This window comes from Carya illinoinensis, chromosome 6, assembly GCF_018687715.1.
Source record: "Carya illinoinensis cultivar Pawnee chromosome 6, C.illinoinensisPawnee_v1, whole genome shotgun sequence".
NCBI classification, from domain to species: Eukaryota; Viridiplantae; Streptophyta; class Magnoliopsida; order Fagales; family Juglandaceae; genus Carya; species Carya illinoinensis.
In genome coordinates this window covers 12,213,589-12,238,873 of record NC_056757.1, presented here as the reverse complement: position 1 = coordinate 12,238,873, position 25,285 = coordinate 12,213,589, and the positions used below count along the sequence as shown (strand labels likewise).

At 34.5% G+C, this 25,285-nt stretch overlaps 1 protein-coding gene across 17 annotated transcripts; it reads left to right on the top strand.

Annotated features, from left to right (window-relative positions):
• Positions 1–4,674: 4,674 nt before the first annotated feature.
• On the top strand, positions 4,675–24,124 carry LOC122313922 (integrator complex subunit 3 homolog). 17 transcript variants are annotated; one of them, XM_043129247.1, is made up of 7 exons: positions 4,675–4,908; positions 16,344–16,483; positions 16,764–18,095; positions 19,455–21,830; positions 21,963–22,733; positions 23,162–23,236; positions 23,444–24,124. In XM_043129247.1, the coding sequence occupies exons 4-5, from the start codon at positions 19,493–19,495 to the stop codon at positions 22,442–22,444; spliced, it is 2,820 nt and encodes a 939-aa protein (XP_042985181.1). In that variant the 5' UTR covers positions 4,675–4,908; positions 16,344–16,483; positions 16,764–18,095; positions 19,455–19,492; the 3' UTR covers positions 22,445–22,733; positions 23,162–23,236; positions 23,444–24,124. The 17 variants fall into 17 exon arrangements, with proteins under 17 accessions (XP_042985181.1, XP_042985176.1, XP_042985177.1 ...); XM_043129242.1 differs by having other exon boundaries at positions 4,676–4,908; positions 16,764–16,980; positions 17,986–18,095; positions 19,455–22,733; XM_043129243.1 differs by having other exon boundaries at positions 4,676–4,908; positions 16,764–16,980; positions 17,986–19,346; positions 19,455–22,733.
• Positions 24,125–25,285: the final 1,161 nt, after the last annotated feature.

The window sequence follows — 25,285 nt, the reverse complement described above, 5'->3', positions numbered from 1 at the left end:
CTCGATGCATAGGCTAAGGCCTCATATGGTTGCACAGTTCAAATGAGATGATATGTTTTATTGAAAGTTAAATAAAATATTATTATAATATAAATTTTTAATATTAGTTTTGTTTTAAAATTTGAAAAAATTGAATTGTTTATTATAATTTTTATGAAAATTTGAAAATATTGTAATAATTATATAAAATGAGATGAGATAGTTTAATTTTATATAATCAAACCAGTCCTAAACAATGCATCATAAGCTCAATTTCAATCCGACCAGCTTGGCTTACATCATATAGGAAAGAAAAAAAAATCCTACTTTGATATTTCTTCTCATTCCTTTTTTCTTTCTTTCTTTCTTCTCCTCCTCATTTTGACTTACTAATTTATTCTTCTATTAATTCTACCGTATCTTTCTACGGTGGAGAGTATTTTTTTTTTTTTAAACTTCAAATATCATTAAAACTTAGCAAGGAGTTACATATGACAAGTTGACTGAACAAACAACCAGATCAACTACATCATCTGAAATTGATTTTGCAATTTTGGTAAGATTATGGGCATAAACATTGCCTAATCTTTTGACATGTGAGGCCCTCCAGCTAGCTAAAGATGAAATCCTTGTTTTGGTATCACTGACAATGATCCCCACTCTGTCCCATCTAGCTAATTGATGTTCTAATCCCATTACAATTGTTAGAGAATCTAGGTGGAGAGTATTCGTCAATTTTGGTTTATTATATGGCCATAATTTATATCATTCACTTTACTACTCATTTTGTTCTCACTTGACTTATTAAAACAATTAAAAGGTTTTAAGAAAACTTATTTTCAAAACAAAATGACATTCGAAAATACAAAAAGATGAATACCAATATTCTAAATTTCCTTCATCCTTTTATATTTATGCTTTTAATTTTTTTCAACAAACTTTGAAGATAATAAAATGAATAGTATAAATTAATAATCATAATAACATTATCCTAATATTTTTGGTTTGGATAAGTTGATTGTCGAATAAGAAAAATTCTACTCATTATCTTAATACTATATAATATATATAATTTTTTATTAAAATATATACTGTATAAAGAGTTTTGCTACATACAAGCGTAGTTGCGCACTAATCTGTGTAAAAACACTGATTTATTCATACTTAAAATTTAAATTAACACTGTTATCAATAAAATCTACTTTTTGATTAATCACATCACATTAGTGCACATATTAGTATATAATTGTGTTTGTAATTATATTTTTTCCTGTATAAATGATAAATAATAGAATTTAATTAAGTTAAAAAAATAAATATAATATATAATATAGAGAAATAATGAATAATGGAATGACCGAAGTAGGATGAGGAGAAGACAAGAGGAGGGGGGCGGGGGGGGGGGGGGGGAGAGGCCCGAGGGTACCTATCAAACCGTATAAAGCAGGTACCAACCGGCCTAGTACCTGTCATGTCTTTTTCATGAAATATTTCGAGGGAGTACTGTCTTCACATGTGACTATTACTGCCTTACAATACCTTTTCTATTAAATATTTCAATGGCCTTTTCATGACATTGGCCCCATGACATCTGAAGCTGTAGTAGTTTGAGAAACATTTTCCATGATTCAAAGCATTTAGGGATAATTTGACATCAAAATCTATTAATCTCACCTTATTATTATAAATTTTTTAAATTTTTATATAAAATATAATAAATAATTTAATTTTTTTTAAAATTTAAAATAATAATAATATTAAAAAATAATATTTTAATAATATTTTATTCAACTTTTAATTTTTATCTAAACTCATTTGATCTCATCTCATTATCCAAACAAGTTCTTATTAAATCGTTAATAGTTTTCAACTTTGTTATTCATGTTCATAAATTCTACATCAAAGTCTTATATTATAAATCTCTACTTAATTAATATGTAATTTTTATATTTTTTATTTTAATACTTAAATATATGTATTTAAATAAAAAGATAAATAAAAAAAATTATATATTAGTTAGATGGAAGTGTACGAGACATTAATTTCGTGGCAATAATATTTTCTTCCCTTATTACAAAAAAAATCCCATAAACTTTCCTACAAGTCTTGACGTGTGATAAAGTCACTCCATATATAATGTTCCGAGACATTAAAGATAAGATAAAATTAAGACAACATTATATCTTATTTATAGTTAAAATTACCTAACTACCTTCAATTCTTTTTTTTTTATTTTTAAATACGGAATAAAAATAAAATAAAATTAGTGGACATGGAGCCACAATGGAAGACATTGATGGCGGTCATGGGAGTGGCTACTTTGTAGATCATACCCCACCTACGCATCGGATCTAATAATTTCAGCACCACCCAGACATTGCAGGATATTTCTATTTATCTTTCTCTATACGATACATCTATTATTTAAAAAAAATAAAAAATTTTCGCAACTTTTCAACACTCCACACTTCACATTTTTTTTAATTTTTATTATTTTATCTTTTATCAAATATTTAATATATAAATAATAAATAAAAGAATTAAATTAATTTAAAAAGAATAAATTTAAAAAAAATATTAAAAAATTAAAAAAAAGTGGAGTGTAGAGTGTTGGGAAGTTGTGTAGCATTCCTCTTGCACAACGATCTATAAAACAATTGCTATCCATTCTAGGTTGTAGTCTAGGGACATGGTATTCTATAGTGATGGTCCGCATTCCTCTTTTTTAGGTTCACTTTTGGAAGACCTTGAGTTATATCTTCAGATCTAAGATCTCAACTTTTCATATATAAATGTATTTCGAAGTGTATTGTTTGTTTTGAATCCCAAAAAGATATATTTTTCGAGTTATATATTCATGTGAAAGAAGAGGAAAAAAAAAAAAAAATTGAAGTATAACGTAATAAAATATAATAATATAATATTAAATATATATTATATAATAATAAATGCAATAAACTCATACTAGATTAATTCATGAATGGAATCAACAAATGGGACTTTTGCTGTGCTTATTGAGGCAAATTGTTGGTGTAGACTTTTGGTTTTGGGACTGGAATCTATTTTACTATCAAACTGTGTGGCAGGGATTTTCTAGTAGGTGTTGAGTTGGATTTGACTCGATGGTGATATATTTTAAGAGGTCTTAGCTTTAGGAGTTTCGGTAAAGTTATTAGAGGATGCAATAGAAGCATGGTTCTTGTTAAGATGATGGTTTGAGAGTAAACTTAATGAAAATTGAGAAATTAGTTGACTTGAGATTGTTAAGTACTTGAGTTTTCATGCTATAGAATTCAATGTGGGTTGGTCATGTTGCAATATAAATTTATGATTAGTAATTGTTAACATTAGAATAGACTAACAGGTGACCAAATTGTTGAATATAATAGAGACTTGGAAGTCAAAGCTTGAGCGTCAATCGTGGGTAGCACCATCTAAATTGTGAATAAGTAATATTACATATAACAACTTTTGCATATTTTTTGCGCATTCTACTAATGTGATTAGTTACATCAATTTTTTTAATATACAATTAATCAAATTAATAGAGTACATAAAAGAATATGTAAAAATGATTACATATAAAATTTTTGTATTAAAATACTTTTACAAATAGCTAAGCAAATTTCGAGAACGGAATTTTTATATGGGAAAAAAAATGTAACGATATAGCGAAGGTCATTGAAGACGTTGGATTATTCCCTTAGTTCTATTAATTTTGTTCAAAGCTCATTCATGGTTATGGGACTAATTTATTTAAAAACCTATTGAATATTTTGGTTTATTTTAGGGCCGGTGTAGTAGTGACGAATCTTTTTGGACATTCCGATGGCTTGGAAAATAACTATTTAAGGAGCCTTTCGACGTGTTGCTGATGAGTGCCGAGTGGGAGAGTATTAAATAGGCCCAACCCATCAGTGAGTGGCCTGGCAAAAGGAACCGCAATGGAGCTCCCTCAATGCAGAAATAATTTATACAAATTCTAAATAGATAAATTCTATACAAAGTTTTGTAAATAAGTTGACCACAGTTTAAAAAAAAATATAAAAAAAAATTATTCTTTATTATTAGAATTCACTCTTTTTACAAAAGGTTTGTACTAGAGGTGTAATCGGTTAAGTTTGGGAGGTTACAATTGGAAATTTCGGTCCATCAGTTTTGCCAGACTAGACTATTAACTATTAGTCTGGTTGGTTCATGAACACTTTTTTTGACTGAAAATTTAATAAAAAAAATTAATCAAATTATTAAAATTAAAATTAAGTGATTTCTTTAATATTTTATATATGGTTAATGAATATTAAATAATTTAATTGTATATATAGTCAATAGTGATCCATTGGATGAAAATTCCATAATTAAATTATACAACTATTATATAAAATAACATATTATATGTATAAAAAAATATTTATATACATTCAGTCGGTCTCGGTTCGATCTAATAAAAAAAAAAACCGCACCTCGAGATCGACCAATAAGACTATTGGTTCGATCAATTTTTTCGGCATAGTCTTACAACCCTAACTTGCATAGGACTTATCTATTTGGGCTTGTACATAGTATTACCCATCTCAATATGTTTCTAGTAGGCCTATGCATATGACCCGACTAACCGATTGACCCGAGCGATCCGAACCGAACCAAACAGTCACACGACGGGTTACTAAAGTATCGGGCCACCGATCCGATAAAAACACGGGTTTAGATTCAAGTGTTAAACCAACCGATTCATACCCTTCAGTTCTTCAAACCCTAGCCTCCACTCCAGGTACGATGGTGAGAAGTTAGAACCGTAGCCTAACAAAGAAACAAATCTCTCTCCAGTACCACCTGCTGGTAAATCTTCTTGAATATGAGGATCGGCAAGAACGTGAAGCTCAACCAGTCACCATGGATGCGATTTCCTTTGCCTAAGACTCGCACCAGGTCAGTCCCCCAATCTTTTTCTCTTGCTTTCTTTCATTTTCTCTCGCACCCTTCTGTCTATTCCACCATTTATCCTCTAGAATAAATTCTTATAGGGCCATAGAAACATCATTTTTGCTTTAAAAACTCTGTTGTGCCAATAACAAATTGAATGCATTCAATTTTGGATAAATGGATATTTCATATATGAGCCCAGACAACTTGAAGGCGACGCATCAATTCCATGATAAATGGATATATCATATATGAATCGTGGCGACTACCGTTGAATAGGACAAACTGCAAATACCCATTTGCATCCCCACCTCGTCTGCAAGTCCTAGAAAATCAAAGAGTAGCCTTAGCATCCCCAGGATTAGAGGCAACGCCGTTGCCGATTGCATCGAGTTTATGAAGAAGATGGCTTTTTTAGAAGAGGAGAACTACATCGAGTTCATCGATGTGCAAAAATGGCTGTTTTTTTTTTTATTTCTTTATTATTATTTTTTTAATTTTTTTTGGTAAAGGTCGGGTATACGGTTCGACCCGCTTTTATTTTGTTCGGGTCAAGCGGGGGCGGTTTGGCGCCTTAAATGAGGGAATACATGTCGGGTCGGGTACAAAACCGGTTGTTCCAACTCGGGTTGGAGGCCTAGTTAAGAGTATTCATAAGGGATATTTATCCTGTTCTTTAAAATACATTACCAAAATCTACTTTTTTTATTTTACATATCGTCTTTTACAATATACTATCCATCAGTTTATCTATTTTTTCTCTATATCATTGAAATAATATACTTTTTAATATGTTTATTTATTCCAAATATTTCATTTAACTATCAATGAATTTACAATATCTCTTCATATATATTTTTATACAATTATGTCCTATACACATAAAATAAAGATTTATAACCTAAATAAAAAATAAAAATAAATTCAAAATATAAAACAAATGAGATTATATTATGAGAATATTAAAAAGTATATATACTTATTTATTTTATCTAGCACATTTGCCGTCTTTATATCTTTCAATATATTTAATATTCCTTATTAATGTGATTTTAACGTGTCTATCCACACTCTAAATGTTAAAAATAACCTAAATAAAAAAAATAAAAATTAGAAAAAAAAAATGAGCGTATTAAGAATTTTTTTTCACACACTTGGTTTTTTAAATATTGATATAGGATGCCACTATAGAAGGAAATCGTAAAAAAATAGCAAAAAAATAAGTTGGAAATAAATGAAGAGAGAATGAGAGAGAAATAATGAATACAATTTTTTAGGTAGATGAGCAGTTCACTCTATATGTAGCGAGTTACTGTAGTGAATTGTATTTTAAATTTCTTTTTACATAGTCAGATGGAACTCCTTTTTTAAATAATTTTTCAAATAATTTACATTTCTTGTATAAGAACTTCTGCTTCTCCTTGGTAAAAAATCAAGCTAGACTTGGGCATGATTTGGTTTTATAAACCTTTCAAGCCATCTCAACATCCAAATACCATTCAAATATAAATATTCTTCAATTTCAAAATTTTAACCTTTTAACCATTTTCATCTAATCATTACAACATTTCTAAACTTCCAAACAAAATACAAAAAATAATTCAACTTTCAAATCTCAAAACAAAAATAATATTAAAAAAATAATATTTTAACTTTCTTTTAATTTTATAATTTTTTATTCAACTTTTCTCTCCCATTTCCAAAAATTCCATAAAAAATATTAACTCAAGCCATTTCACCACTCCTCACAAATTTCTCATCTTATCTCATTTGTGTAACCAAATGAGGTCTTAGGCCTAGTTTGGATAGTAAGTTAAGATGAGAAATTTGTGAATAGTAGTGAGATAATTTGTGAATAGTAGTGAAATGGTTTGAGTTAAAATGTTTTATGGAATTTTGGGAAAGGAGAGATAAAAAAATTAAGTAAAAATACTATAAAGTTAAAATATTATTAGAATATATTTTTTTTTATATAAACAAATATGTTTCATTCATAAAGAAGAACATAATATAGTAGCACAACAAACTTCATTACAATGAAGCATCTAATAGAACTTGAGATTGGATGAAATCTGGACATGCCACCAATGTATAGAGTCCTCTACAAAACAAGCATGTGTTGCAAGTAAATGAGCAGCTTCATTCCCGTACCGACCAACATGGAGCACCTCGTAACTCTCAAATCGAGCAAGAAGGTGTTGAATTTCTGCAATCATTGACCCATGTTTGGATAAATTTGGTACCTTCGAATGAATAGCTTCAACTATAGTCAAGGAATCCCCTTCCAAAATCATATTAGATATATCCAACTACAAGTTGAATTGTAATCTTCATAAAGCTACCAAAACTTCAATTTCATCAATCTCATTGTTCCCTTGTTCTTTTTGACTCAAAGCCATGACAAAATCACCTTTATGATCTCTCAAGATAACAACAACAACAGCTAACTTTGAAAATCGGAATAAAGCACTATTAAAACTCAGTTTAAACATACCTTGGGGGGAGCTTTTCATGAGAGCAATATCTCCTCACACACCACTAAGTGCTGGTTCTTTACATAATTATAGCTCTCAACATACACTAAGTGTAAAATGTAAAACCTAAAGGAATGCAAAAAGGTAAAACGAAGCACAGCAAGAAAAAACCCTAGCAGAGCAAAGGGCGAATATGAAAGAATCTGTTGGAAGAAGAAAAATGATTTAATTGAATATTCGTGTATCTATATAGTAGCCAAAGACTAGTATTTATAGTATTACATGAGTAAGTAAAATACATGTGACTTAGCAAGTGATACAAAATTAACAAAAGAATTTAAAGAATAAAATTAATTCCTAATACCCACCTTTAAGATGGAGAGTAGATAGAGTGGACATCCATCTTGGAAACTAAGTGATGAAACTGATGGTAACCAATAGGTTTGGTTAACACATTAGCCAGTTGATGACCAGAAGCCAAGTGAAAAGTCTTGATAACTCCAACTTGTATTTTTTTCTCAAATAAAGTGACAATCCAGCTCAATATGCTTTGTTCTTTCATTGAAGACTAGATTGGTAGTAATGTGTAGTGTGGCTGACCATCACAAAAAAGTTGAGTACTATGAGTATATGAAACACGAAAATCAGATAAGAGAGTGAGAAACTAAATGATATCACAAGTGGTAGAATCCATTGATCTATACTCAATCTCTGCAGAAGATCTAGAAACAATGGTCTATTTCTTTGTTTTCCAAGAAACCAAAGAATCTCCAAGAAAAATACAATAACCACGTGTAGATCTCTTACTGTCAGGACAAGATGCCCAATTAGAATTAACAAAGGATTTGAGAGATAATGTATTGGCAGCTGGGAAGAAAAGACCATGACCATGAGTGCTTTTGATATATTGTAAAATTCTATAGGTTGCTTGTAAATGGGGCTGTCTAGGTTTAGCCATGTATTGGCTTAGTCTATTGATAGAATAACACAAGTCTAATCGAGTTAATGTGAGGTAAATAAGTCGACCTATAAGTCTTCTATAAACTGTAGGATCAGGCAACAAGTCCGCATCATTCTTACTCAATTTAATATTATATTCCATAGGAAAGGCAACAAGTAAACCAGCATCTTGAAGAATCTTCAAAGAATATTTTCTTTGACATAAAGAAATACCAGCAGGAGACTGTGCCACTTCCAAACCAAGAAAATATTTGAGCTTACCAAGGTCCTTGACGTTAAACTTCTCATCAAGTAAGGACTTTAAAAGCTCAACAGATTTCATATCATTACTAGCTATGAGAATATCAGCAATATAGACAAGAAGGGATATGAAAGATGGACACTCAATCTTAGTAAAAAGAGAATAATCAGTTTTGGATTGTTGAAAACCCATATTGAGTATAGAGGTTGAAAACTTTGAGATCCATTGCAGTGAGGTCTGTTTCAAACCATAAAGTGATTTGTTCAACTTGCAAACTTGGGACCCCACTTTAACATGAAAACCAAGCGGTAGAACCATGTATACTTCTTTAGATAAATCCCCATGTAAAAAAGCATTATTAACATCAAGCTGTGAAATATGCCAGCCTTTCATAGTAGCAATGGCCAAAAGAGTTCTAACAGTAGCCATTTTAACAACATGTGAAACAGTTTTAGAATAATCCAATCCTTCAGTTTGGGTATAACTCTTTGCAACTAATTTTGCCTTATATCTTTCAATGGAACCATCATCACGATGTTTAATCTTATAAAATCATTTACAATTGATGAGTTTCTTACTAGAAGGTAATGAAGTAACAATCCTAGTATTATTAATTTCCAAGGCTGCAATTTCAGTTGACATGGCATCTCTCTAACGAGAGTGCTTGACAGCTTGATGATAGAACTCAGGTTCAATATCAACAGAAATGGACATGACAAAAGATTTGTGTGAAAAAGAAAGATTAGCATAAAAAATAAAATTGAAAATATCATATTTAGGAGGAGAAGATAAAAGGGAAGAAGAACCTGATGAAGAAGAAATTTTTGAAGGATCGGATGTGGAGTGTGTAGAAGAGGAGTTGCAATGAAGGTTCTGCAAATAACCAGGTACCTTTCTGATTCTAGAAGATCTTCTAGGAGGGTTAGAAGGTAATGATACAGTGACAAAAACAGGGGAGGAATAAGACTGAACAAATGAATCACTTGCAGGGGAAGGTGAAGAGGAGTTTAGATGTAAATCAGTAGAAGGTGCTATTGAAGGAACAGTTATAGAATCTAAAGTTGAAGATTCAATAGGAAAAATGGAGGAAAATTTAGTTTTATTTTAAGATGTAAAAGGAAAAATATGTTAATGAAAAACAACATTTCTTAATATAAAAGATTGATTAGTTTTTAAATCAAGAAGTTTGTAACCTTTTATTCCAAAAGGGTAACCAAGAAAAACACAAGTTTGAGCCTTAAGATCAAATTTGATTCAAGATCTTTGTAAAGTTGAAGCAAAACAAAGGCAGCCAAAAGTTCTTAGATGATCATAAAAGGGAACAGTTTTGAACAAAAACTCAAAAGGAGATTTTTGATTTAAAAGAGTAGGAAGCCTATTAATGAGGTAAATTGCTGTTAAAACAACATCATCCCAAAATTTAATAGGCAAATGAGACTGAATCATCATTGTTCTAGCCACATTAGGGATAGGCTAATATTTTCTCTCTACAACATAATTCTGTTGATGAGTCTCAACACAACTATGTTGATATATTATGCTTTTAGAATGCAAAAAAGGAGTAAAAGAAAATTCTGTGCCATGATCAGTGTGAAGTGATTTTATTTTTAAATGAAATTGTGTTTTAACCATTTTATAAAAAACACTAAAAATATGTGAAACTTCAGATTTATGCTTAAGAAGATAAAGTCACATAGCATGAGTTGAATCATAAAAAATAGTCAAAAAATATTTGTAACCTTCAACAATAGGTATAGAATATGGACCCCAAACATCACAATGAATAAGATCAAAAGGAGCAGCAGATAAATGAGCATTATTAGGAAAATGTAATTTTCTTTGTTTAGCTAAAGGAAAAATCATGCAAGGATTGCATGGAACAGTCAATTTAGAAACAAAATTATTCACAAACAGCATCCTAGAATTAGAAGGATGACCAAGTCTATCATGCTAAAGCTCGTAATTAGAGCATTTGGAAGTAATGGAATAAACATGTGTAGATATTGTTTCAGGTAAACAAATAGTATGTGGAGTAAAAGTAGAATTAGAAAGGCTTGACTACTGTAGTATATAAAAACCTCCATGCAATCTACCCACTCCGATCAGCCTCTAACGAATCAGGTCCTGTATGAGACAAATATTAGAGGAAAACTAAAAAAAAGCAAGTTAGTGACTATGTTAACTTGCTAATAGAAATCAATTTGAAATTAAAGGTTGGAACACATAGAACATCATGTAGACAAGATGTTTAGAAATGGAAATAGAGCCAATATGTGTAATAGACACAGATTGATCATTAGGAAGCTTCACAGAAGCATTAAAAGAACTGGCAATAGAAGTAAAACAATCAATAGAAGGAACTATATGGTCAGTGGCCCCAGTATCAAGAATCCAGAAATTGGAATCAAAAGTAGCAGACTGAGCAACAAAAAAAATAGAGTGAGTATTATTATGAAGAAAAATAATACCAAAAAAATTATTCGAAACAACTATATTGACAGCAGAAGGAACTGTATCAACAGATTTAGAAGGAGAAAGCATGGACAAAAGCTATTGATACTGAGCCTCAGTCAAGGAAAAAGGAGAAACAACCGAGGATTTTCTATCACCAAGGACATCAGAATTAGCCATGGACTGTTGCCTCTATTTCGGTTTGTAGCCTGGGAGAAAACCATGCAACTTGTAACATTTGTCAATCACATGACTAGTAATTCTACAGTGTTTACATTATGGTCTATCCTTATTAGAGAATTATTTAACGGATTTGGTGCCATCAACATGAGAATCAACAGGGGCAAAGAGACATAAGATATTTCTCATTGTTGTTCATCTTGTAAAACAAGAGAAAAAACTTTATTAAGAGGAGGCAGAGGCTCCATAAGTAAAATCTGTAAAATATGTTCCTGTTGAACATAGGAGTTCAACGTTTGTACAGCACCATAAGAACAAGCATGAATAGGCTTGTAATTAGAAAGTTTATCCCAAAGGCCCTTAAGACGAGTACAATAATTACTCACCGAAAGAGAACCTTGAGAAAGAGAGGAAATCGATTTCTGCAAGTGAAAAATGTGAGGTCCATTTTTCTGAGAAAATCATTCCTTAAGATCGGACTAGATCTCATATGTAGTTGCAATATACAAGATACTAGAAGAAATTTCAGTAGAAACAGAATTTAAGATCCAAGATATCACCATATTATTACATCGGAGCCATGGAGAAAGTAGAGAATCTGTCAAATCTGAAGGTTTAGGAAGGAATCCATCAAGAAATCCAAGCTTGTTATTCGCTGAGAGGGCCATGGTTGAACCGGTCCACACATATGGCGCCCTCGACTCTCATGTGTGATTTGGTGAGTATCGTGACACCGGGATGATGACAACACGTGTAACGCACCCCAATCATCAACTGCTTAGTGTGTGAACATACAATTAAGTGTATAGTAATAATTGCAGCAAAGAAATAAAATAGTTAACTAAGTATCAAAATCTTAAAAACAGAACCACAACAGTAAAGATCTCAAAGAGGTTATACAATTATCCAGTGAAATAAAATAAAAAGTCAAAATACATAGACAAAAGGGAAAACAAATCTCATGGTCAACAAGTGACCACAAGTCACTCCTCTGACAAAGCTGATCTCTCAGGATCAACGTTATCTTCTGCATCAAAATCGACAATTCCATAAAATGGAATCGTAGGGTAGGAATACCACGATGAGATTATAAATCTCAGCAAGTAATCAACCAGACAATCCAAGAGATAAAAACATATTAATACAACCAATGTATATGCATCCACATGATGAAACATGCAAAAACAACACCATCATTTTTTCCAAAAATGATACGTTTTTCCAACACATGCCAAAAACCCATTTGACCCAAAACATGTCCATTAAATACCATCCGCCATTTCCAGAAAATGACCCAAACATAAATACGCCATTTTTCTAGAAAATGACCCACATATATCCATTTAATTACACATGCACCATGGTGTCCCCTAGGGACCATCTGCACACCCTAGCTCCCTTCGTCACAACACGTGTAACAACCGTGCATATGACTTTGTAACGAGCGATGCCTAGCTCTGCGCCAAGCGCACTCGTGACCAAGCATCCTCTAGCCCCTATTAGTAGAGGGGCCATGGAGTAGCACAAGAGCGTTACCATCCTGTCCAATCCCGTTATCACCCAGCAATAACCAAGGAGACATCACTCAATTTTATATGTTTCCGAGTGACCAGAGGAGCTCCATCGAGATAATGCCCCATCTCGGCTTGGGTCGTGACACGCACGCACCCAAAAATCATTTCTTAACATGAAAACCCAGTTTTCAATTATGACACATGAAAATGCATGCAAACAGTATATTGGATGACATGGCATAGCACATATTAGATAAAATAAATCATTACAACAGTCACAAAACGCTAAACTTCACAAACCAACTCTACAAGTAAATCCATCATTCAATCTGGCCCAAGGCCCAACATTCGACAACAACTACATTTATTTTCCTAACACTTCACGGACCCAAGGCCCATCACAACTAATCAAATTGTAGAAACAAGTTAGTGTAAAAAGATATTTAAATTTTAAGAAAATCCTTTGAAAATTTACTTACAACAATGGAAAGACAACTTTGGAAGATCAATGGTGCGCAAGACTATGGGTGACGCCAAAAGTGGAGGAGCAACGGCGAACAGTGCTTTTCCATGGGCTGGCCATGGGTCATAAAATAGGAAATTAGAGGGGGAGCTATGGGATGGTCATGGCTGGGCATGGAGGAGCTAAGGAAGTTGTGGAGTTGGTGGCGGCGGCTTGGGTGGTGGATCTGGTCGTGTGAGGTAGAGAGAGCCCGTGTAAGGCTAGGGGCCATTTGGGACTACCTTGGGCTATGTGAGGGAGGGAGAAGGTGTTAGGGGGTTCGTGGAGCTCGGTGGTGGCTTGAAAAGGTGGTGGGTGGTGCCATGGTGGCACTGGGTTGCAGTGAGAGGGAGGGACCTATGAGGGGAAACCCATTTTGGGTTTGAGCCAAATGAGGGAGAGAGGTTGCTGTGGGGGGTTGGGTTCGGTGGATGGAAGGGTCATCGGTGAGATAGTGGTGGTGCGGTGGCGTAGGGCTGAGCCAGATGGCACAAAGGTGGAGAGACCCGCGTGAGACCCATGAGAGAGAGAGAGAGAGAGAGAGAGAGAGAGAGAGAGAGAGAGAGAGGAGTTGCGCATGGGGCTTCTCGTGGCTAGGGAAGGCGCTAGAGGTTGCCGGGAGGTAGCCAGCGTGAGATGGTGGCTAGTGATGGTTGGCGGTGGAGTTGGGCTAAAGGAGAAGGGATTCAGTGAGGGGAGGAGGGTTTCGCACGGGCTGAAGGGGAGGGAAGAGAGAGAGGGAAAAGGAAAATGGGGAAAAAGAAAGGGCTTGGGGATTAAATCCAGGCCCTTCATCTTGGGGTCTTCAAACTGATCAAACGATGAAGATTTAAAATACTAGTTTAACTGACTTAAAAATAATAGATAAATAAGAAGATAATTAAAAACACAACTTGGTAACAATAAAGTAAACTAGTAAAACCCAACAGTAAAATAATTTGAAATAAAGAGTCAATAAATAATAGAAAATAATTAATAACAAAAAAGAAAGCACATTAAAATAAATTACATAACTTAGGCAGTAATAGTGAAAAAATACTATAACAATAATAATAATAACCAATTTAAAATAAAAGAATCAATATAATAATTAGTAAAATAAGTACTTAAATACACAAGGAAATAAGGGATATCACAACGCATGGTAGTTCTCATCGAGAAGAGGCTGAGTGACCAAAAGGACCCCAGCACTATCGCTAAGATGAAGAAAGTAAGAAGAAGTAGCATCCTCTGAGACAAATTTGTGAAATGGTGCCATGGAAGTGATTAAAAAAAGAACGCTTGATACCATGTAAAATGTAAAACCTAAAGGAATGCAAAAAGGCAAAACGAAGCACGGCAAGAAGAAACCCTATCAGAGGAAAGGGCGAATATGAAGGAATCTTCTAGAAGAATAAAAATGATTTAATTGAATATCCGTGTATCTGTACAGTAGCCAAAGACTAGTATTTATAGTATTACATGAATAAGTAAAATACATGTGACTTAGAATGTGATACAAACTGAACAAAAGAATTTAAAGAATAAAATTAATTCCTGATACTAGGTAATCATAAAAAATCTCGTGTATAACACAAACAACATTTTGAAAAATCTTAAGATTCCTATATTTCCAAATACCTCATGCAATAGTAAGTAAATAAAGAACTAGCTGCAAATCAATCTTCATCAATACAGAAACCAAATCATAAAACCGATCTACCATTCCCACCATTGAACAGATCTGTGGACATCTAGCAGCCCAAAATGGTTGAACAAATGAGCATCCACAAAAAGCATGAATACAATCTTCCATACCAGCATGGCAATGTGCACATAATCCAGAAGAAATAACTTTTAACAACAACTTCTACTTTGTAGGAAGACTTTTTGTACATGCTCTCCATCCAAAATTTTTAACCTTATTTGACAGCTTCAAATTTAAAATTGGCGCCAAGATATTTTGTGTTAAAATTTAAAAAAATTGAATTGTTTTTTATGTTTTATTTGAAAGTTTAAAAAAGTTGTAATAATTAGGTAATAAATAGATAATAAAAATTAAAAAAATTAAAAACTAAAAAGTATTTGTATTTATGATATTGAGAAATGATGAGATGATATGAGATGAGATAATATTTCTGTCTGAACCAACCTTATGTAGTCGGCAAAGGTCAAGTTGCACATCACCTTTCCATTCTCATAGGGTTGTAATTGAGCCGACCCAAATCGGTCTTTAGCTTGCCGAGTTCGGCTCGACTTAAAAAACTTGAGCTCGAGTTTGAGCCCGAGTTTGAGATTTTTCTTTAATCTTTGTTCAAGTTCCACTTGGTAAGCTAAACTCGAGCTCGTCTTTGGGAAGAGCTCGAGTCGGTTGCTCAAATTTTTTGTTTTTTTTTTTTTAAATTTTTTGAATAAGATTTAATAATGAATAAATTAGATAAATAAAAAATAAAAATCTAATATTGAAGTTGTACAACTAACAAGTAGAACCTCAATTGAATTATAAGATTTTAAAAACTTATTAATATGTAACTAGTTGATATTTATCTATAATAACAATATATGATATGCCTACATAAATTATTAATATATGCACATAATATGATAACATATATATGTTTCATATATGTTTCCACGTACTAATATATAAAATTATTAAATCTGATCGACTAATTATTGTATAAATTATAAAATAAAGATATGAAATATATTCAACATATAGGCATATGTAATTAGATTATAAATTATATATTTAATTATAAAAGTGATATGCTTATATTATTAGTTAATACATATATATATATATATTGTTGTAGATATATATATTTATTAATATATGAATGAGTTAAATATATGAATGAGTTTTAATTGAGTCGAGCTAACGAGTCGACTCGGATATAAATGAATCTTAAATAGCATTTTTCAAATTGAGTCAAATTTTATTGAATATGTATTATTTATTAAACGAGTGGATAAATACTTTTACAAGCTAGCTTTTTTTTTCTTGATAAATTCGAATTTAAGAGGGCCAGTGCCGAAAATGGATATAGAACATATTTCTTTACACCCATACTTTCTCACGTTGCCCGGAAGTTCTCACTCTTGCTTTGATTTTCTTTTTCTTTCCCTCTCTTTCACAGCATAAATTGTTAGGATTTCAGGCCAAGACGTGAGAGAAGCAGCAGAGAGAATGAAGCGGCAGAGAGAATGAAAGAATGAAGGAAGCTTTTGGATTTCAAAGGCCATAAAAAGAGATGCTTTTATATTTAGGGTTATGAGGGTACAATTGTTTATTTTGTAGGAAATTTCAGTAATTTAGTCTTTATAAATGGTTGTTGGATCGAGTCCTTAGCATAGTGGTCATGGGCCAAGTGGGCCAGTTAATTAGCTAATGGGTCAGTCAGTTATCTATTACAGTTTATTGTAGTCTCTATTTAAATAAGCAGTTAATCTATGTAATGATCATCATATCAGTTATTTAGAAACTCTATGGAGGCAGTGGCTCCTCGAAAGCCATAGTTTCATCTTCTCAAATTCTTCTTTAATTTTCTGGTGTCAAGGTGCATTATAGTGGTCTCAGAGTTGCATTCCTGCGCCATGGCCGAAGGTACCTGTCATGCTCAACTGGCTGAAGTCGTTTATGCTTTGAAGGGAGAGACCGTTCACCTGCGAGAAGAACAAGAAACACAAAAGTAAATGCTGGATGCAGTTCTGCAACAAATAAATAACCTTGCTGCTAGTTATGATCAACTAGCTGTAATGGTTATCAGAATTCAGGTGAAGGCTCCTTAAACTGAAAGGTTAGTAACAATCCATTATTTGAAGGGGGAGGGGACATTCATGCTAGATCCATTAGAATTGAATTTCCAAAGTTTGATGGTAATGAACCAATAGAATGGGTCCTTAAGGCAGAGTAGTTTTTTGCATATTTAAGTACTCTAGAGGATAAAAAAATACAGATTGCATTTTTTCACATGGAGGGAAAGGCTTTATCATGGTATTGCTAGTTAAGGGAGTAGCGCCTAGTCCAGGGGTGGGATGATTTTGTAGCGCCCAGCCAACTCTGTGTTGGACGCCATCCTTGCACCACCAGAAGCCCGGCCTTGCAAAACTGGGAGCAACTCACGCAAACTCTGTTTCTTTCTTTCCGTCATCGTCTCTCTCCGTCCGTCCCTCTATCTTCTCTGTAATTTTTATTTTCCATCGCCCCTCCCCACTCAGTCAGTCTCTGCCTCGCCGGCCGGTTGGTCTCTCCTGCCCATCTCCCTCTTCGTCTACCTGTCCCTCTCGTGTTCTCTCTTCACCTTCTCCATCTCTCTCAGTTCGCTCTCTCTTCTCCCTGTTGTGCTGCCGCCGCCGCCGCCGTCCAAGCCCTACACTACGAGCACGCTGTCCCTCCCTTCGCCACCAATAACCTCTGTTTCCCACCGTCGTCCTCCTCTCCACACCACTGTTTTCCGCCCCTCGGTCTCTACCCTGTTGTCGCCACCTTTCACGCCTCGCACTCCATCCAGCCCGAACACGTTGCCGTTGTTAACACGTCGTACCCCATCGCTGGCTGGCACACCACGTCCAGCCGTGCCGCCTCACTCTATCGAACATCCTTCGCGCAACACCATTCGCCCCACAAATCCGACCGACTACTCTCCGAGTTGGGTAAGATATTCATTTGCTGTACCCATGAAATATACATTTATTTAAGTGACTCAATTGGTCAATTTTTACTTGAAATTGTGACGGTACATGATTGTGTTTGATTTGGGTTTTGGTGATAAATGCTAGGTTTGGAAATGCTGACTGATTTGGGATGTTTTGCTAACTGTGGATATGGAGTTCTGTTGAAGTGGAGCGTATTGGGCATGGCTTTATATTTAGTTTGAGGTTTTGAAGGGGTAAGGTTTTCCTCGTTATGTGTAAGATAGGGTTGGTTTTTGCATAGTTGTATCAACCTATTTTCGGAAATGAGAGGTTTTGGTTTGTACAATGGTTAGTACGTTACATTTGGGTAAAGTGAAAATACTTGGAAGAAATAGAATTGGATAGATGGTTTTTGCTACATTGGGGTAATAGGTGAATTGGCCTTTAAGTGCATTTTAGCGTATTCAGGGTCACCATAGAATTTGATGGGAGTTAGGTATGATCTGTTTTATTTCTTAAAAATAGTGTACAACTCTGTTAACTCAGAATAATGGTAATTATGTTTAGGTGATGATTGATATTCGCCTGGCACTATTGTGAGGAAATTTAGAGATGTTAAAAAGTCTAAATAAGCGGTGCTCCTATGCTAGATTTTGCTAAAAGCTGACTGAGGTTGATTTTGTGAAAAGCTTGCATATTTTGTTATGAAAACAACCTTGGTTATTTTCTGTACTAGTTTCTGTATCTGAACATTGAAACTTGACATTGTATCATGACTGGTGTAGATATAATTCTTGTACTCTGTTTCTCTAGTGCATAAAATGAGAACATGAACTTTGAAATATATTATCCGATTATATGATATTATCTGGTTAGTATACTATTATGCTATTGAATTGTATCTGAAAACCCTGAGGCATAAGATTCTGATCTGTTTTGGTTATGGGCCTTGCCATGGGTTATTATAATAGTGGCCTCTAATTTTTGACCTTGCCACGGGTGTAAACTTGTTGCCTTTGATTTTTGACCTTGCCATGGGTGTAAAATTGTGGCTTATGATTTCAGACCTTGCAAAGGGTATAAAATGGTAGCTTTTGCTTTGATTGCACTCACTTTGGTGAAAAAGTGATTGATGTTCTGTTTGGTTATCTGCAGATATGCATAACCCTGCCACGGGGGTAAACATGGCTTCTGTATCTGTTTCTGATCTTGTTTCAGTATGCTTGTGTCTAAGGTCTTTTGTATATATTATTATTGAAAAAGAAATGTTTGTGAAAATATCATTGCTATTTTTGATAATTGTTTGTTTTTGTATCCTGTAACTGGCGCTGGCTCATGTTTATACATTAGTATATAGGTTCATTGCTTACTGAGTCGGTGGACTCACTTGTTTATCCACCATTTTTCTTCAAATACTTGATGATTGTGACAGTTGGAATAGATGGCTCGTTACAGGATTATAAGAGAAATGTGAGATAATTTCCATGTTGCAAAAGTGGATAAGAGTTAAGAGAAATTTTGATTGTGTTTAGTTTATTCTGTTTGGAAGAATTTTGGAGACATTTAATTTTGGAGGATTATTGTATCTAAATTTTATATTTTGTGGATTTCAGGTTAAAGTGTTCACCCCCTAGTACGGGGTGTGACACACATGGCCTCAAATCTCATTCGAGTTGCTTCCTATGAAGCTGAGAACCAGATAGAACTCTCTCTAAGGCAAGCCTTTGAGCTTCTGGAACCTAAACTAAGACCCCCGTTTGCGTTAACAATCCCAGACCAGCAAGAATATGACCAGCTCAACCGGGCCATTGTTTACGGGTTTTTATGTGAACCCCATAATGCCAAAACCCATATTAAGCACTTACATGCACTTGTCACTGATGGATATGCCTTATTTGTCCATTTGCTTGTCAAGGTTGTTCAAGAATTGTACACAAAACTTGTTGATTCGGTGAAAAAACAGTTGATTTGGGTTGCTAAGGAGATGATTGATGTCTCTGGGGTAGGGGTTGATGGACTTTTGGTGTGCTTACTGAGGCAAATCGTTGGTGGAGATTTTTCTGAGGGGAATCTGTGGCTGTGCTCTGAGTTAGTGAGAATCTTTTTGGCCAAATGGGATTGCTTATTAGAAGAGGAACCACTAGTTCTTACTAGTGCTTTATACACGTATCTTCGGTTATTGGCTGATCATTGTATGTTAGTGAATAATGCAAATTTAGAGGCATTGAAGCAGTTGGAGATTGATTTTTGCGTCAAAGTATTGAGGGAGCAGTTTCATTTGTGTTTGAGAATTGGGAGGGATTTTATTAGAGTTCTTCAAGATTTGGCACACGTGCCCGAGTTTAGAGCTATATGGAAAGATTTAGTATTGAACCCAAGCAAGTTTAAGACTCCAGGCTTTTCAGATATTTCACAGTTCTATCGCACAAGGACTTCAAGTCGGTATTCTTTACTTAGGATTACCCCAGAAATGGAGACGCAATTGCGGTTTTTACTCACACATGTAAAGTTAGGGACTCAGAGGCGACACCTGGAATGGTTTACTAAGAAGTTTCTATGTGGGGTGGAGAGAGAGACTCTTTTGAGCGACATTGTTCGGTTTATATGTTGTGCACACCACCCAACTAATGAAATTATTCAGTCAGATGTTGTTCCGAGATGGGTAGCTATTGGTTGGCTTATGGGACTTTGTAGGAAAAACCATGTTGGAGCCAATATGAAGCTGGCTTTATTTTATGATTGGCTCTTTTTTGATGAAAGAGTAGATAATATTATGAACATTGAACCTGCAATGCTACTGATGGTATATTCTATTCCCAGATGCATTGACATGACTCACAGCCTTCTCGAATTTTTGTTTCTCGTCTTAGACAACTATGATTTACAACATAATGACATTATAGTTAGAGGTGTGTCATCAGCTTTCAGTGTGCTTCTTAGGAAAGGAGTGATTCAGTCTTTGGATGTTTTGACTTCTAGTGATGCAATTTCTCCTTTTCTGAGGGAGAGGCTTGGAAGGTTTTTGTCTGGTAGGAAAATGGGATTTATTAAAGACCTGCAGCCAGAAAATTTTCCTCACAACTTTTTGACACCTCCGAGCTTGCCAAACTCATCCTGTGTGGAAACTGTGGCACCATCACTGAAAGGGCAACTTACCTGCACCCAGGAAGATGGGTTTGCCACCAAACCTGTTGATTCTTCTGTTCCATCCATTGTGACCAGTGAACGCCAAGTTGTTTCTGCAGAGAATTTAGTTCAAAATTTTGGGGAAAAGATTAAGAAGTCGTGTGTAGTAGGCCATCAGACCTTGGAGGAGGAATTATATTCATTTCTGAATCTTAACAATCAAAAAACAATGAGCGGTACAATATGCAATGAAGTTTTATCTTCTACAATATCAAAGGAGTTTGAGTTGAATGGTTATAAAATATTTTCTTTACTTCAATATCTTCCAGATAATCTTGACTGTGATGATGAAGTAGGGTCTGCCACTGCCTTACTTATTCGTGCCTGTATCTTTTCTCAACCTAAGATGCAGGACATGCTTCTATCCTGGTCAAGGAATGGCTTTTCAGTGGGAGCACGATTACTATCTTATGCATCAAGACTAGCTTATGAGGCGTCCATGGCAGATTGTTTGGGAGATACAATGGTCGATAAAGATTCTGCTAAAAGCAGTGATTTACCTTTATTGATCTTTCATATTGATGGGTATATTTCTTTTGTGCAAGGTGAAAAGGAGAGTTCTTTCTCAGCTCTTGCTTCTACTGCAAAGATAGACAACAAGGTAGTCTCACAGTTGGTAAGTAGTGCTTTTGGTGCTTACAGAAGTTTTCTTGGGTGTTCAAGGACTATGTTACATAAAAATGATGATGCATCTCTGACAAAGCTCCTCATTTCTGACTTAATGTCTTGTGCTGAATGGGGGAGGAAAAGATTGAAAAGTTTGTTCTGCTGTGTCTTTCATCATCTTCCTGATTTGTCCATTGGTAAGGAAGACATGATCAAGTTACTTGTTAGTCTGTTGGATCACACCAGTCTGGTTGATGTACAATTTGAACTAGGCTTGAAAAAACTCTCTGTATTTGGTGAGAACACTGAAACCATTTTGCACTTAATAGAGAGCTCTCTTGATTGGAGCTGTTTGGAGCAACGTAATTTCTGGGGGTTGATTAGATCGGAGCTCGCTGTTTCCAAGGTTCAACTAGAGAAGGTGATTTTGGAGTTTTTCTGCTCAGATGAACTGGATCCTAAAAGAGTTGCCATTGCAGTTGAAGGCCTTCTGACACTATGCTGCTGTCGTGCACCCACTCCTGAGCTTGTTGGGGCAATCATGTTATTACCTAGTAATGTGTTCCAGGATTTTGCTGCTGCTGTTTTAGCAACATGGGCCGTGTCTAATGCCACGATGTTGTTTGATAGCTTAGCTGATTTTTCTGAGAAATTTGATAGCAAGACTAGGGATTCTAATCTTCCCAATTCGGCTGGGATTCTGGTGAATCATTCTGCCATTTTATGGTTATTCAATAATTTTGATGCAAAAGGGATGAATGGCTCTGATATTTTGAGAAAACTCTCCCCAGATATTCCGGGCAAAAAGTAGTGCAGCAGTTCTGAAGAATAGTTGAGAATGCCCTTTTTTAATCAGAAGATGAGCCAGAGTGCCCTACTTTCTACTGATCTTCCCAACCTCAACAAGATCAAATGTTCTGTTAACATTTGCTCAGTAGCTATATTTGCCAAGCTTCTGTAAATGCTCCCCATAGTATGCCATTTCATGAGCTCCAAACTATGGAGAGACGCCTTTGCCTGGAACTGGAAAGAGTAATAATGCCACAACGAGCAGAATTTCCTGTGGATTACATAAATGCTCTTTCCGTGGGACATAAAAGGTACACTTCAGTAAATCCAGCAGCTAGTGGGAGCTTTAAGGTGCATTCCCTGGTAGCGTTATGGAGTTGTTTGTTAGGTACTTCGATGAAGATTTTTTATATCTACGTGAGTCAAAAGAATGCTGATTTATATGATTGTGAGCTTCTGTGGTAAAAGGTCACCATTTGCCAAAAATTTTTGGGCAAAATCAATATACCCTTTTTTTTTTTGTTTAGAAACCTATAGCCAGTTTTGATGGATCTCCTTGGATTGCTAATCAGTAAACCTGAGATTTTTTTTTTCCCAAAGCACCACTTTTTATTTTTAAAATTAGTGAATTTTATATGTTTTAGAACCCAAGTTTGACTTGATGTACAAAGTATTGTTGTTCAATGTTTTATTCAATATTTTGGAATTCAGTTTCACTTAGTTCTAATGTTCCTTGAAGAGATCGGCGACCATGGAGAATATAGGGGCAGTTGCAATGGTCACTCGAAGGCATCTTTTGGAAGAACCTGAGATAGTATGTATAACCTTTATTCTTAAGCAAACACTTTTCACCTGAAGTTCAATCAACCAGATTTCTTGGATTTGGGAGTTATGGGTTGTTTATGACTTCTTCACAATTGGCAAGACACATTATCTTCTGTCAAAGCTACCATTTAATCTGCATTATACGTTTGCATAGATCTATAGGATGTTGAATCTTTTTTTCCTCCTTTTCTTGTAGGAAATGCTATCTATATCCATCATAGATCTAGATCAGATAGAATCATCTATCATCATCCCTTAAAAGTTCTTTTTCCAGGGTATGAGTTCTACTTGATTTTTGTAAATTATAGAGCTGATGTAGTAGATTCATTTTGATGGGTCCCAAGGCAGACCAAGTCTTAAGGATCAATTACAAGATCAGGAGCCAAGAAGATCAAGGAAGCAATACAAGGATTGATGCAATCCAATTGGGATGAAGCTAACAAGAGTCTAACACTCAAGATGGGTTTGAAAAAAGGAGAACCAGTTTGATTCACTTAATCCAAGTTTTGGAAGACATGACTTAGAGATAGAGCCTGTTGTTATTAAGACTTTCAATTTGTTTAAATGATTTTTATTATTAATTTAGAATAAGTGGGCTTGAGGATGCTTAGCCCACATGTCTTATTTCTAATAAATTAGGGTTTTTGGGAAGGCCTTGTATTTTGGCCAATGGTTTATTTGGAAAGTTATTATTTTAACTCTCACTAGGGTTTTAGAAATTACTTTTAGTGCGGCACTATTGACGCTACAGTACCTGAGGCACTGTTCACTTAGAGTTTTTGGGAATTGTTTATTTAAACCACTTGTTGCCTCATTTGAGAAGGTTAGACATTATTGAATTTTATTGGTGAGTTGAGTTTACTCCTCTTATTCTTAATTGAACTATTGAACTTATCAAAGGTAAATCACAACTTTTGTGATGTTCCTCCTTGTAATCCGGGTTCTTGAGATGGGTTCTTCAACGGGTCTAGATTTTAGTATAATTTAGGTTCTTGAAACGAGTTCTCAACAGGTCTAGATTTTCCATCCATTGACTTGAGTTTGGCTTTTTTGGATTTGTTTTCCAATATTGTTGTTGAGTGTCAAAGCGAGGCGATTGGAGTTTACATCACATTTGTTGCTATTTCAACAATTTTATTATTACTGGACCTCTTCAAGGAGATATGAATTATTCCATATCTAACTCATTATAAAAGTCTTCCATTTTAGGTGGCACATACTTTATTCTTGTGTGCACTTTGGGATGTAAATGTGTTCAAATGCTTAGTTAGTTGTCTTCCCTCAATAGATCTGTCAGAACTGTTTTGCTTGCTTGTTGAAGCTTGGGCTCAACTCCAATTGATGCCAATCATACATGCTTAGCGTGACTATTATCAGTTTGAGCTGAGATTAGCTTGGACTGTTTAGGAATGTTTGAAAAGAGTTTGTCTTGCTAAACAAACAAAGTTGAAACCCAGTTTGAACTCTGCCAGTTGAAGCTGATGAAAAGATTGAGCAAGATTTTATTTACCTTTGTTTTCACCTGCTGTCAGTTCTCTCTAAAAAATGGCCTTTGGTTTTGCATGATCAACACATTCACATGTTGTTTCTGTTTATTTTCCTTGTACACCTCATATTACAAAATTAGGAAATCTGTATTTTATGTAGGGGTGGCAATATGTCACACGACCCGTTAACCCAACACGAACACGACACGATAATAGCGGGTTAGGGTTTAGCCTTAATGAGTTTGGGTCAAAACGGGTTGACCCGTTAAGACACGATTGCTTAACGGGTTGATAACGGGTTAGCCCGTTTTGACCCGTTATAACTCGTTATGACACGTTAAGAAAGTTAAAGTTACAATTATATCCTTATATCTAAAAATAAAATTATTAGAATTTCAATTCCGATATTTTTATTATTTGGATTGTAGTTTTGGACTTATAATTAGTTTTATAATTTTTATAGATATTGTAATTTTAACATTTATATAAAATTATGCTAAATTTAATCAGGTTAAAAAGGTTAATTTCGGGTCTATTCAACCCATTTACAT

Coding starts and splice junctions, on each gene's coding strand:
- LOC122313922 (XM_043129246.1), top strand. CDS start 19,493: ATGGCCTCAAATCTCATTCGAGTTGCTTCCTATGAAGCTGAGAACCAG.